Raw genomic sequence first — 15,309 nt, 5'->3', positions numbered from 1 at the left:
CACGGGTTCTCTCTGGCTGTGGCCTGTTTCCTCCCACCATAATGTGGCTGCCATTGCTCATAACACCAATCAAATAAATCAATCAACTACATGTACATTGAACACATGTATGTCCATTTTAACCCCCCCCCCCCCCCCCAAAAAAAAAAAGGCTTCAAGGCATAATTTACAGGCAGGTTATGTAAGCCACAGACAGGTTAAGATATATACCATCAGTGTCACAAGAGAGTAATTAGAATTAATGACATAATCAATTAGGAGGTTCAGATAAGGCCAGACTAGAAGAATGTGCACAGCATATGTTAAACCAGTACACTTAATACCCTATGATGAACTTGAAGCTACTCCAGGAAATATGAACCTGCTCCGGTATCCATTATCACCAAGTGAATATCAAACAAGCAAATCTGCATCGATGATCCCTGCAATACGACACTGCAAAATTCCCATACATGCATGATAACCAGACAACATACACAACAACAAACCTGCTGTAGGTGAACAAAATAATCAACATGTCGACTTGTGTCACAGTTGTGTGTACAATGGTATCCCCAGAAATAACTCTCTTCTTAAATTTATTGTGGTGTGAAAATTTATGAATGTAGCTGTCATGCAGGCTTTTGGCACACGCCGCAATTTTCCCCGAGACATCAGTGATTAAAATAATGTTTTGATAAGCCTAATGGGCATACTGTTCTCATGACCTCAGACAGCATATCCCCCTGATGCCCTAATTACTTAAACTCTTTAAATAACCCTCTCAGATACGATTTAATACAAGAACAAACTGACCATGCATGGACATAAACTATGCACTAGCTATGAGTACTGTATGTTGTTGACTTTGGGTAACAGTTATAATGTTAGTTTAATTTAGTGTGTAGCCAATGTGCAGTTTACGCCTTCAAAATATAAAACGATGTTATGTTATGTACATGTATGTATGTATAAAATAAATTAATTTCTTCTGAATCAGTATGATGATAATTCTGAAACATGTTTAAGTTCACTTGTTTGACTTATTATAATCATATTATATAAATGCATACATATGAAAATGGATAAAGTGTAACCAATACCCTAAAGAAATGGGCAGGTACACGTAGATCTACAGTATACACGTACATGCATGCAATCACAGGGACACTAACAGGCATTTATAATCTAGTAGCATCTCTACTAGTGAATACACATTTACCCACCATAATTATGGTAGGTACTAGAGGTATGGATGCAGGCATGAGAAATGATACATACATGAAATCACCTCACACATGTATGTTGCCACAAATAAATATACCTATGCAATTATTCATACACAAAATGCTTTGTTTCTGATTAAAGGTCATCAATTAGGCATGACCACATAGACCCTAAAATAGAAAATCACATCATTTATCCTACACAAATGTATTCATATCCTTGTCAAGGGATGATATGCAGTACTGTAAGCTCATGGTACTTTGATCTTGACTGCTAACACTAAAAGGGTCTCAGACAAAATACTAGCTAGCGAACAGCCTATATCTGTCTTGTGTGGTAGGCATGTGAATGTCTCATTATCACACCTGGCACAAAAGTGCAATGAGTACTGCATAGTCATGCACAGTAAGGCATGCATGTACATGTACATGCCCAGCCCTATTAGACAGTTTACCACATACAAAGCACTTTCCTCCATAATGAAACAATCATACAGTGTATTATTAACAAAATATAAAAGGAATATATTATTAATAAATCCTTAAAGAATACATCTTGAATGGCAAATGAACCGAAATACATTGTAAATTAAAAATCCGACTTTGATTTGGTTGGTGTTTTACTCGATACTCAAGAATACTGCACTTATAAATACAATGAAGGCAAGCAATCCTGGGAGGAAACTGGGAAGAGCCTGTGAGAAACACATGACCATCCTCAGGTTGCTGTCAGACCATACCGCTTATAACCAGAGAGGTCTTGAACTCACACACAATAACAGTGGTGAGAGCCTCCTGGGTCATATGATTGGTGTTTTAAGGCGTACTCAAGAATATGTAACTAACAATAGAGGAAACCGGGCAGAGCCCAGGGGAAACCCATGACCATCAGCAGATTGTTGACAGACCTTCTATACATTAATGTATTGTTCATGCCTGACTCAGTGAACACTGTATTTTCAAAGGAAAACAGGCTTTAAAGTGCTCCAAATGAACAAATGGGAAAGCAGGAGGCCATAAAACCACTGGCTCTGGCCAATTTCTCAGTTGACAGTTATTTCTGTCGTGGGATATGCAGCTTATCTTGTAAATTGCACTTAAAGTTTCATCCTTTCATCTCACTAAGTGGCATGTACCATCATGGTATGCTATAACCAAAGTTATCACAGTGAAACATGGCAAAGATTCAGTAGGTCAAACACTGGGCCTATATGTAGCGTTGTGACCTAGATACCAAGTTCAAAATAAACACAGCATCAAGGGGCTGCTTCAGTCTGCCTGAGTAAGACAATGGTACATGTAGTTTCCATGCCAGGAAATACCACATATCATATTACAATAGAAACCATCCATACTAAGTGAACAGGTCTGGAATTTGGCCTAAGTTAACAATATGATGTTAAACATGACCTAAAATTTATGTCATAAACAGTTATCCTTGATCCATAAAAAACGAAAAAAAAATAATAAAAATACAAATTAACATTCATGATTAACAGATTGTGAAAAAGGTTGCACAGAATGAGACACATTAGACCTTTACATATATTTCAGCACACATTCATAAAATTAATATATAACCATGTAATCACCTGAATATACTTGTATGTACTGGTAACTCATAAATGCATTAAGTTGTCATTTAGATGAAATTATAACATTTTCCTCATCTGTCCATGATATATATTACAAATAACATATACAGTATATTCTGTACTGTATTCACCTTTTGTATTTCACATATGCATATATATATATACATATACTTCAAATTAATGGTATAACTTTCAAGAGGTGTCTACGTGTAATTATTGAATAAGTTATTCTGGTGAGTATAGTGTGACTGTGAAGAATAAATATTTTCCATTAATTTCAAATAATCATAAACTTTTCAAATTAAATAAATTATTGAAAATTAAAAATTTAACCTTACCTCTGATACTCTGACAGCTGTCTGTGCATCTTTGTCACCGTGTGTGACAGACTTCGGCCGATAACATGCCCCATCAGGTAAGTCCTCGGGTTTAAACTCAGACATTTGTTTATGACGGAATCCCCCATCAGAGCCCCTCAGTTGAGGGCTCAAGTTTGCGTCGGCTGCTCTTGATGTCTCGGCCGAAGAACTGTACACGCGCTGTTCAACATATTTATCTCGTTTTTCTTGAAGTTCTCGCTGATCTAAGCGCTCAAAATCCTTCTTTGCCTTCATGAGATACATGGTTGTTGATTTTTCAGTTTTAATAACCTCACAATTCTCTCAAGCCATCCTTGGAAACTACATGCACAACTCCACACGACGTCTCCGCTTGTTTTCATACGACGCCATCTTCCTTTCAATGTGAAGTGTCAAACCGAGCTTCCGGGTCGCATGGTTGACCCTTGACCTCTTTTGCTCCACGTGTGTTTTTAGACAGTCGTGAGACACAATCGACGTGCTTATCGCGAAACAACCCGAACTGATACAATGCGTTTTACTTAACTATTGTGAGCTCGATGCTTGTTTCAAGAGTGGTCTTGCTGAAGGTCATCTTTAGATATTGGCCATCACGCTCACATAGTAGGCCCCTACCCAGCAAGCTCTTCTATTTCTCTCTCGAAGCAGAATCTACAGTGTGAATAAAACAGGGTCATATTAATGCCTGCTGAGAAAATCAATTTATTAAATTTTGCCAGATGAAATTCTGATTCAAAGTATCATTTGTCTTGGAGCCGGAGTGGCAGGTCAGCATTTTTTTCTTTTTTTGTATCTACCTGACCAGTTAATGATAATCCCAGATGTACATGTATGACCGGGGGGGGGGGGGGAGGATTTGAAACAGCCAGTTAAATTGTTACGTCATGTCGAACACTGTAAAACAACACTTTAGCAATATCTCCCAGTTTTGCGCCGAAGAAGCATGATGTTAAAAACAAAGCCACACCTGCCTCCAAAACCGTTGTACATGTAGGCTACTTATATAGAGTATTCGAGCACAAACTGATAAGAGAAATCATTCATTAGGCCTAAAATACACACAGTGGCCTAACATATAAACAGCTCATCTAGATGATGGAAGACGTGTTATTCGAGTTTAAAACTAGAGATCAATATATAAACATGCTGCATTAGGTACGGCATAAAACTCAGAACATCCAGTACAGCGTAAAACTCAAATAAATAATTAAATCACATGCAGGGTATTCATGACGGAACATGAAATAAGTGTCTCGTATATTGTAGTTGTAGTTGATTTAAGAAAAGCGCGCCCTCTGAGTGTTCCGAGACCCCGGAACACGCCGAGGGCGTGGAAGGCACAGAGGCCGCGGTTCGGCGCCATCCGCGACCTCCGCGTGTTACGCGACCGCGCGGATCTAGGTTTTCCTAAAACCGCACCAAAATGGACGTTATCAGCCACCATAACATACCGGTGCAATGCTTACCATTTCTACCTTAACATGGTTTCGCTTTTGATGCCGATACCAACGTCGATGCTGAGCTATGACAATAGCTAAAGTACAGACGAGCAAAAAACATACATGTAAATATATTTATTTTTGGACGTGGAGATAAATTTCCACCTAATTTGCTTATCTGTATATAACTGTGGATATGTGACGAAGCGAATTTGTTTTAAATCTATATTTGATGTAAACATGTAATTTAATACTTATACCCGGCAGGTATATACATGTGTACTTTCAAAACTATAAGTCAGAGATAGATTTTTTCTTACTTCAAAATATTTTGATGTAGTACGAACAATTGATTCTGGTTCTGTGTCTTGACCTCTACCTTATGGCCAATCGGAAGACAGATGTATATATATATATATATATATATATATATATATATATATATATATATATATATATTGTAGTGCATGTAAATACTTCATGAATGAAGCCTACAAGATTTGTCTCCCCTGTATACCATTTTTGGGGCGTGCAAGTTGTTCACAGATCTGAGGTTTATGACAACCAAATTCCAGGTAATGTATATATATGTACGTAGGAGTCAGAAGACTGGTATAAATAGGTGTGAAAGTAGGATTTTTCTGATGCAGACTAGAGAAGCGGGATAAATAGGTGTAAAAGTAGAATTTTTTCTGATGTGGAGAAGCGGGATAAATAGGTGTAAAAGTAGGATTTTTCTCCTTGTGGAGGAGACCGGGATAAATAGGTGTAAAAATAGGATTTTTCTGATATGGAGAAGCGAGATAAACAGGTGTAAAAGTAGGATTTTTCTGATGTGGAGAAGCGGGGTAAATAGGTGTAAAAGTAGGATTTTTTTCCTTGTGGAGGAGACCGGGACAAACAGGTCTAAAAGCAGTAGTTTTCTGTCGCACACACATATATAATGTCTGTAGTGGGTCGTACGAAATGACTGTTCACAAGGAAAATTAAAGTCATTTAACATGACAGATGTAGGCATACATAAAATGTATACGTGAATATCTTGATGGTGAAGAAAAGGACTTAGGGTATGTTCATTTTTTTCCAGAACCTCATGCCCAATTTAGCACACGTAACAACCGTTCCCTGGAGGCTGTTTGGAAAGAAAAAGAACGCAATACGTGAGCAAATTATAGGTTTTAGCAGGACACAGCGAAAGTGAAGTCGTGAAAAAAATTGGATTTGAACACTTTCAACATGTTACCCGACATTTTTTTTTTTTTTCATTCCTGCAGTTTATACTTTTAGCGCTAATTGCGACGAATGTGCGAAAAAGCGCAATTTCCATATTTGGCATGGCGCATGTTTGCAGGTCACGTGACTGAACACTGTTAAAGTTGTAAAGCTGAAAATCGCTCAGTGAAAAGGGCTATAAATGCACTGTATGTATACTGAAAATCATTTAGATATGTTAAAGAAAACCTGCATATTTATTGATGGCTAGAAAGAAGACGCGAAGGCACCATTCAGTATAATAAAAGGTCACGACAGATAAACTTGTCGGAAATACCGACTTGAACAACGGCATCATTATATTCTATTTCATTTTTGTTTAACACCATCAGAGGAATTTTCCACTTGGCTTTCCAATAATGACGGTCAGTTTCAAGGGTGGAGGAAACCGAAATGCCCGGAGTAGACCATCACCCTTTGGCGAGTCACTGGTTAACTTTCCCACATGTGACGCACAGATGTACACATAATATTTTTGAATGTCAAATGATCTTAAAGGAAAGTAAGATTGTACTGTGTATAGCGAGCAACATTTGCATGGTTGACGACTTGCTGTCACCAAGGAGATATTAAGGTGGAGAAATCCACAAATTCCCAAGATCAAAATTGCAGAACACGAACCTCCTTTGTCCAAGCGGTTGAACCATTGGCAACCACTAGACTAGGTCTGCTCCAGTTTGTTTAACTAGTAATCCTTGATGCTGATACATAGGATAAACCGTTGAGCTTACAGATATTCCTGGTCGTGTTCATCTGGCGCAGGTTGTTCTGGTATGGATACGCTCTGGTAAAGCTAAAAGAGTGCTTCATGCAAGCGCGTTAAACTGAAACGTTTGGTATACACACGGAGATTGAGGTGGGTGGTATTTTGAAGTCAATTATTCAGAAAACATTCTTGTACAATATGAAGCCAATATACCACAAAATGTACACGAGAACAAGTTTGCATTGAAGAGCATTTATAATGTAATACCATACATAAGAATAATACAGGCAAAGACCTATATGGTGAAAAATGATTTTCGTATATAATACATATGCATGAAAGTAAGAAAAAAATCTTTCGTGAGAAACCAATAAGTGCGTGCCTATGTACAAGATTAAAATCTAACATTCAAGAGTGTTATAATACATGTGTTGCTCAAATATGATATGTAAGTTCATGGCTCCGTGGCTCAGTTGAATAGCGTGCTTCGCGGCGTAATGACCCTCGGGCCTCTAAAAAATGTAGCCACTGTGAGTTCAAGTCCAGCTCATGCTGGCTTCCTCTCCGGCCGTGGGAAGATCTGACAGCAACCTGTGGATGGTCATGAGTTTCCCCTACCATAACGCTGGTCGCCGTCGGGTAAGTGAATTATTCTTGAGCACTGCGTAAAACACCAATAAGGTAAATAAATAAATCATATTCCGTTATCACAGACTATACCGTTGTACGACACATTTAACATTGCACACGATAAAAGCATTGTTGCTTAGCTCACTTAAATATCTAAGCTTAATATAGTATACCTTGTACAGCATACATAGAGACTACGCCACAATTATATTAGCACTACACAATCCCTCAACCCTCCATACGTATCACACCTTTTATGGTACCATGCTGAAGCCCAAAATGCCATCACTCAAAATTTCTATCACCTTTACAGCCGATGTCACGACAAACCTTTATTTCCCATCAGAGAATGACTTCCGTTTTGCAATGTGCTTATATATTCCTCCCAAACACATGATTTTAATTGTCATGGATATGAATACTGAGTGTGTCAATATGTAGGCGTAACATGAATGCACATTGTTTCAATATATAACAGATACGTGGAAACCAGTAAATCTACAACCTAGCTGCGTGGTCCCAGGATTCATCATGACCATACACAGTATGGCAGTTTACATGTATAAGTCGGAGACATATTTACAGTATGACAGCATACGTGTATAAGTCGACGATATATACACAGTATGGTTACTAGCCATGCATAGGAAGCACCAAAACTCTTAAAACAAGTCTGGCACATATACAGAATATGTTTTATTGTTCCCACAATGTAGCTTTTATCGAAAACGGTTATCTACAGTCACAACAGAGCGAATGCAGCTACTGTAAATCTTCAAAATTTCTCTAAAGACCGTTCTACGTGAAATTTATGCATGCAATTACATTGACCAAAATGATGCTAAAATGATTTGTTTGTGTCACTAAAGATGCAAGCTTCGCAAATCTGTGCAAACCATTACTCTACATCCCACAGTTCTTTCAGAATTTTTCAAAATATAGATTGCATAGGCGGTTGAAAAGTTTTGAAGAACATGGGTAGACAAAATATTAACGCAGAGTACAACGATAAATATTTCCGGATCTCGATTATTCTCACCAATGTTCTTCGACACCATACATTCTCATTTCCATTCCAATTACACACAATCACACAGTCGTTCCAACGTCAGTGACGTCAACGTCAAACTGCCTTCTGCACGACGTGAATGTAATACGCCGGCTGGTCCTCCTCCTCCAGCGTTTTGAAGTCGGCGTAAATATGGTGCACGCTGTCGTTGGAGAAGACTTTGGTGAGAAGGGTTGAGAAATCGTTCAAGCGATGAGGGTAGTAGGACAAACGGAACTTGTGGTTAATTCTGTAATGTATAAGGAATAGCTCATTTTTCCAGATATAGCCTAATTATTATAGACCTACAGATTTACAGAATAGAGAGTAAAATAAGAACAGCGACGACAGTTTGCTAATTGGCAAATGGTCACATGTATAACCGGTGAAAGGCACCCTCCTGTCAATTTACCTCAGGGTTTTATTCTGCTTATGTAAATGCTTAATCGTAGTAAATAAAGCATTTGTGGCCACTAAGCGATGTGCATCTTTAACTTCCGGTACCAGATGGAGGAATCATTATATGCTACCTTGGTGGCCATCATGTCTGATGACATTTTTCGCACGTGTTATTTGTCTTTAAACATGCACAGACATATTTCTGTTGACTCGCAGCCTGTCGCAGATTCCACCGATGCCTAATTCAAATTTGATATTACGCTTAATAAGACCTGAATGTTAACTGGGACTAATTTTCAGAGGAAAAAAGTGGTCATGTATTAAAATGATACAACTGGTGTCTAAAAGATCATTGTATGCAAACACCGATATAAAGCTTAAGGTACATGTCAGCGAGACAGTTGCAACCGTATTTATACGCACCTGCCATATTTCTAGATTCTTTCCATGGAAATAACTCCCATGTATGAAACATATTTACATATATCTCTCATACTGTGCCAATGAATTATATAAAACCTTGATAAATTTAAATCTCAATCCGGTAAATAAATAAATTATATATATACCTATTTAGTCCAAACTGAATGCATCAAGAATTTGTATCCAAACGTGCGAATCAAGTAAATAAAAATTAAAACTAAATTTAAAAAACTAAATAAATAAATAAACTGATGTACCTGCTCAAAATTGGATGTCTCAGCCATGTATATCTGACCATGAAATGTTGAGAATCAGGTGTTTGCATACACTCGTAAGATAGGAAATGTATTTATTTATTTATTTATTTATTTATTTTACTGGTGTTTTAGGTCGTACTCAAGAATATTTTACTTATACGACGGCGGCCAGCATTATGGTGGGAGGAAACAGGGAAGAGCCCAGGGGAAACCCACGACCATCCGCAGGTTGCTGGCAGACCTTCCCACGTACGGTGGAAATGTATCAGAACACCAACTTACTTCTCATTGTCCAAATCCATCATAGGTTTTCGCACCAGTGACTGGTTCTCAAAAGCTTTGGACACGTCTAGCGTGTAATCCAACGTCACTGACGTCGCTTTCCCATTGACGTACACGTTGCAGCACTCGATGCCCAAGATGTGATCACTCTGTTGAAATGCAATTTTAAAATAATGTAATGTCTGTACTTTTAGAATACAATTTATATTGTAGATAGTAAGTGCATGTTTACCATTGACCCTTGGTATTGCCAGTATATGCGGAAACCGCTAAAGTGTTTCGCCAGCTATTGACTAGCCTTGTTATTCCTATTCATGCGTATTCGTTGCGTATGGTGGTGCGTCAAAGGGGGCTTATTGGTATATTCAGATAAGCTTTGTTGGTATGAACACGAATGGCATGCATGCGTTTAAAACCAGAGAACGCATGAAAGTGTGATAAATGTTTGGTATCTGTATGGTTAAACATAATTTGTGAAGTACAAAGTATATGTACATAACCAGTAAATAAAACTGTTTTCACCTTAATCAGACATGTTTTGGTCCAACTGTCTATGAGAACGTTTTGATTGTAAAATTAATTAGATCCGTCCTGTATGTAATAGGGCCATGTATTAAAATTTCTGAAAATATTTCTGAAAGTTTAAAAGTCCTCGTTCGAAGTGGAAGCAATTGAGACAAAAGGGCAATTTTCTAAACTGTAAATCGATACAACATGACCGAAATACGGCCAATATGGCGTTAATCTCGGGGCATTCATTCATACAACAGACTTACGTTGTAGTATATGTTTTTAGCAGGCGCTCTGCCTTTGTCCAGAATAGCGTCGTAGTTACGATGATCTATGATGAGAATTCCCCCAGGTTTTAACATTGAACGGAAGTGACTTAGTGCAATTTTTTGGTTTCGGAGATCTCCGCTGTCATCTGGGAGATGAGCGAATGAGTTTCCGAGACAGATTAAAGCATCGAATCCTCCTTCCGGTTTGAGATGTTCTATGTCGTCAGCAAGGGTTAGCCAGTTAGCCTCTTCAATTTCTGCGATGGGAATTAGAATTAGCTTTATAAAGAAGAAGTTTCGAAGTAGCATAAACAAAGTAAAACAATTATCTCAATTCCTTACAGCTATAGTTGCGACATATCGCAAAAGTTGATGGTGCAGGCCTTGCAATAGGCAGGTGCTATCGGATATCGCTGAGATTCTGCGAGGTTCCAAATAAATAAATAAATAAATAAACAAACGAATAGATAAATAAGTAAATATGTTAATTACTGATTGCTATATTTTATATCAGAAACTTTGAAGGAAAAGAAAGCAAAATACTTTATACCTCAGTAATTCACAGTATTGAGAACAATACATACAGCCAGGATTATTTAAGATTGACTAACTAAAGAATGGGATGATTTCAACTTCTAAGTATTATTAAAGAGTGGTACCCATCAGCGGCTTTTTTAGGTTTTATACTCAAGTTCATTAAGAACCCCAATGGTAATGCCTTCACTTCACTTCACGGAACGTGTCTATAAACAAATGTACAGGTACATAAAGATGAACATTCCCTATTTGCGGTTTGATCCGGTTTCTTATCACGACTGTTGGTGAAGCCATGCCTGATATGACGATTGTGCAGAAGTGTCCCATAACTTGCCAGTTTAAACCGGTTCTTACCATAATACTATTTATCGTCTGCAGCGGGATTTTAACAATTCGGTTATCATTTGAAGATAACCTAAAATTCGACATATTTGCCGTCACATTCAGTATAAATCCTACATTTTTTTTTTAAATGTATGTTTATGAATGACTTTCCAACCATATAACATACATAGATTCGTGTCTAAGCGACAAGTTCAATATTCATCTACCACTCGTAAACCGTGAAGGGACGTTCCAGATCGATAATTCCAATAAATAAAGCTGGTAACACGTAAGACAGAAGCAGTGATCATGTTTCTGTGACGCCTGCATGTAAGTTATGAAATCCAATTTATAATTCAAACTCGTAGTCCCTGAGTAATTTCAAGTCAAATACAAATAAAGGTAACCCCGTCGCGCATGGATTCCAGCTATTCATAAAAAAAATGTTCATGTAGTAAACATCCTTTGTTATGCCTTTGTCATATACGGGTTTTACCGAGTTGTATCGAAATATGTTACAGTTTAACCGGACCTTTATCATTAAATTCTTTTTTTCCTCAAGGAATGGCAATTCCGATGGGCCATCTCGCGCAAATTTAATAGGTAATGTACCCCCCCCCCCACTCCATACAAGAAAAAAAAAACAATTGTCCTTTAACAGATTTGAGGCAAAATTGCACATGGTGTAAACAAAAAAAAACAAAACAAAAAAATGGAAATCCAAGCAATCCACTATAATAGCCATTGAACGGTGGCTAGCAGCATTACACTGCGTTACAAACAGTTACAACATACGCCAATTCTATTTTATATGTTTTAAGTCAAATAAAATTAGAAGAGATAACATGCGAGGTTTATATTTATGTATCAATAGCAAAATCTTGCACAGTAAATTGGCCACTAAGCCCATATATACTATGCTATACCTCTATGATATCAGCATTATAAAATCATTCATCTTTCCTGTATTGCAATATTATTATCGAAAAAATATGTTTCCAACCATTATCACTTCCTTAAAGACTTTTTAAATCAGCTGGAATATACATCTCCGTTAAACCCAAAACTCACCCCAACTGTCAAAGATGGTTTCCTTTCGTCTCTCCCAGCGTTCTCTAAGGGCATATTTGAGCATCTTGTCACTTCCGTCTGTGCTCGTGACGTTGAATCCTTCCTCCAACAGCATGATCGAGTCAACTCTACAGGCAAACATAAATATATATATATACATATATAAATTATACTCGTGTCACAAAATTAAAACATACGCGTGTAAATATATGTATGTGATCAACAATAGCGACAAAAGTATTACTGAAATCAAAAGTCGATTACTGAAACACTCGAATTTATGCTCCAACTTCAAAATACAGGGTGTCCCAGAAGTGGTGCACCATCCTGATTTTCATTTTTTTTTCTGTGTTTCAGATTTAATACTGATTCTAAATTTTTCTCTCTTTCAGAGCTAATTATGGTTAATAAGCTAACAGTACAAGAAACAGTTGAATTGGTTTTTATGTTTGGGAGAAATGGGGCAACACACCGTTCTGTAACTCAAGCATTCAACCTCAACCTGGATGGTGCGCGACTTCTGGGACACCTTGTATAATGCGGTACCCTTGCAACTTCTGCATCTACTTACACAAACGTGTTAACATAAACAAATCTTTCTCTCAAAATCCATCTCAGGTACTGGACTGCAGTGTGCGACCCCTCTTCACAGTGTAACGAAGCATATACTTTCCTTTTAGCATTGTATTAAAATTTCACTGGTAGTATTATTAAATTTGTTAAATGTAAAAAAGTTAACAAAAAAATGAAACCAGGCCTATGCGTCATTTATTTATTTATTAGTATTATTTCTTAAAATTTTGTTTTACAGAGAGTCAAATGTTTGGTTATATGGTGCACTTATAATTGATAAGTGATTTGGCACCAGAGCACTTCCGTGGCAGCATGGCCGATAACACCACAAATACAATGCAAACATTTGACTGAATTTAATTCAGTGGGAAATAAAAAACCAAAAAACAATATATACATATAAGTAAACATCTTGTTAGAAACAGTGTATGTTTTTTTTTTATGGCATTCCTCAAGATACTGTTCCATTTTTTTGGTCGTTTAATAGAATAGAATAGAATAGAATAGAGTTTACTTGAATGGCCATTAATCATGGATAATTGGCAAGATGGCGAACGCTTACCCCGTGCCACATGCCACGTCTAGGACTGTCCTACAGTCGTAGTCTTTGAGCACCCCGCACAGCCAGTCTTTGTACTGGGATGTTCTCTGTTGCTTACATCCGATATACAGGTTCCAGATTTTGGCGGCTTTACCATCGGCGTATTGGTCGTCGCTGACGTACACGCAATGAAGATCGCTGCCGTCGTCCACTGAGGTGGTCATGATGCCTTGTTTCTTGAACTCTATAAAACAAATGGCCGTGGCGTCTGTTTATGTTTTCCTTCTATCCAGTTGTATTTATAATCCAGTCGATATCTATTATTTTATCCGGTAAATTCCGCTTTGATCACTCTGACAAAAACCAGTATATACCCGTGTTCCGTTAAGTCCACCCATCATTGCAGTGTTAATATATATAACACAGGCCATATGCAGTTTTGGGTTGCTGAACGAATTTCACTGCCACTCATTGGTGGATAACAGGTCACCCGTATAACATAGGCCACGGAGTGCAGAAGTCAAAATGCGTGGATAATTATAACAGGTATATGGATTCATTTGATTTCATTTATTTTACCACGTTTCCGCTTTCTCCCCCCATATTTATGGTCGTTGACGAAATGAAATCTCATTAAACATTTTTACGATAATGGATTATATTTTTAAAACATAGGCCTATGCAAAAATATTTTTTTACTTTTTTCTGTACAGTTTACTGTACATGAGTGTAGTTGTCGTCAAACCGATTCACTTCTGTTAATCAAATCCGTCCGACAACAGCTTTGCCAGGTGTTTGAATTAATCAAGTCGTTTCTACAAAAGTCTTGCCAGGTGTTTGAATCAAGTCCTTTCGCCAAGAGTCTTGCCATGTGCTAAAATGAAGTCCCTCTGTCGTGAGTCTTCTCAGGTGTTTGAATCAATTCCTCTCACCAAGTCAATTTATAATTGCAATTCGGTTTAACACGGGACAAAGAAGTGTTGAGAAGATCAACACTACAGTTGGATACACATGGACAGTTCCAGTCAAAGCGCAACTAAAATACATGTACATACTTTGATTAACGAGAGCTTGTATTAACTAGCATGGACCGCAATAATGATTGAATTCATTCGCCTAGAGCCTTAATCCTTGCCCCGAAAATGTCCATTGTCCATTTTTGTTTTTTTTGACACTTCTTTGTCGAAAATGAGACATAACTTCCTCGAAATTGTCACTTATTTCACCCTAAGTTTCGACCTTGAATTTATAATATAGATATAAATATGATCAATACAGACAATGAACCTTTTACATTCAATTACATGCAGCTCCGGAGGAAACATTAAAGACTATATTAAATCTCAAGCAAGGAAACCGCTTATTGCCAATACTGGAACCCTCATTGATCGAAAGGTCTATATGGAATTGTCCTAAACGATAGGAACTGCATGAAATTCAAATAATACATACCGATACTTTATTTAGGTGTTCGACTGCAAAATTATATGTGCAAATAGCGTGAATTCTTTCAATTTGTTGAGAGCTACAGTATGCCTAAACTTGAAGCCTGTACAAATATATCATAGTTTGAGTAAAGTTAAAGATATGCCATCTGTGTATTTGCATATAACAGAACTATGATAAAGCAATGGGGATATTGCTGTGTTTAAAGGGTTATTTCTTAGGGATTTCTTAGAGATATAACATTCAGCTCAGTAATATTGTAATTAAATCAATGAATGAACCAATCAAACAATTGCATAAATTATTGTTCCAAAACTGACATATTGTACTAACCTATACCTGTCTATAATTATACTATAGAGTAACTTCCGTAACCTAATATATGTTTTATAATTCAGAAACTGTTGATGTATTCAGTTTCGT

General features: G+C 37.3%; 2 protein-coding genes across 3 annotated transcripts in view; both read right to left on the bottom strand.

Moving 5' to 3' along the window:
- The window catches only part of LOC135475262 (tensin-1-like), a 94,188-nt gene extending 90,675 nt beyond the window's left edge, over positions 1 to 3,513 (bottom strand). For both annotated transcript variants that reach the window (XM_064755094.1, XM_064755095.1), the window contains exon 1: positions 3,139 to 3,513. In XM_064755094.1, coding sequence (XP_064611164.1) covers positions 3,139 to 3,423 — 285 coding nt within the window. In that variant the 5' untranslated portion in view covers positions 3,424 to 3,513. The remainder of the gene's footprint in view (positions 1 to 3,138) is intronic.
- Positions 3,514 to 7,042: 3,529 nt separating this feature from the next.
- LOC135475347 (glycine N-methyltransferase-like) lies at positions 7,043 to 13,737 on the bottom strand. Its single transcript, XM_064755206.1, has 5 exons — positions 13,462 to 13,737; positions 12,327 to 12,454; positions 10,392 to 10,651; positions 9,616 to 9,764; positions 7,043 to 8,504 (listed from the first exon to the last, which is right to left on the bottom strand). Exons 1-5 carry the CDS (start codon positions 13,662 to 13,664, stop codon positions 8,330 to 8,332), a joined length of 915 nt encoding a protein of 304 aa, XP_064611276.1. The 5' UTR covers positions 13,665 to 13,737; the 3' UTR covers positions 7,043 to 8,329.
- Between the last annotated feature and the right edge of the window lie 1,572 nt (positions 13,738 to 15,309).

The sequence above is a fragment of the Liolophura sinensis genome, chromosome 9, assembly GCF_032854445.1.
Source record: "Liolophura sinensis isolate JHLJ2023 chromosome 9, CUHK_Ljap_v2, whole genome shotgun sequence".
NCBI classification, from domain to species: Eukaryota; Metazoa; Mollusca; class Polyplacophora; order Chitonida; family Chitonidae; genus Liolophura; species Liolophura sinensis.
Note: the sequence above shows the minus strand (reverse complement) of the source record. Positions and strands in the feature narration are given on the sequence as shown.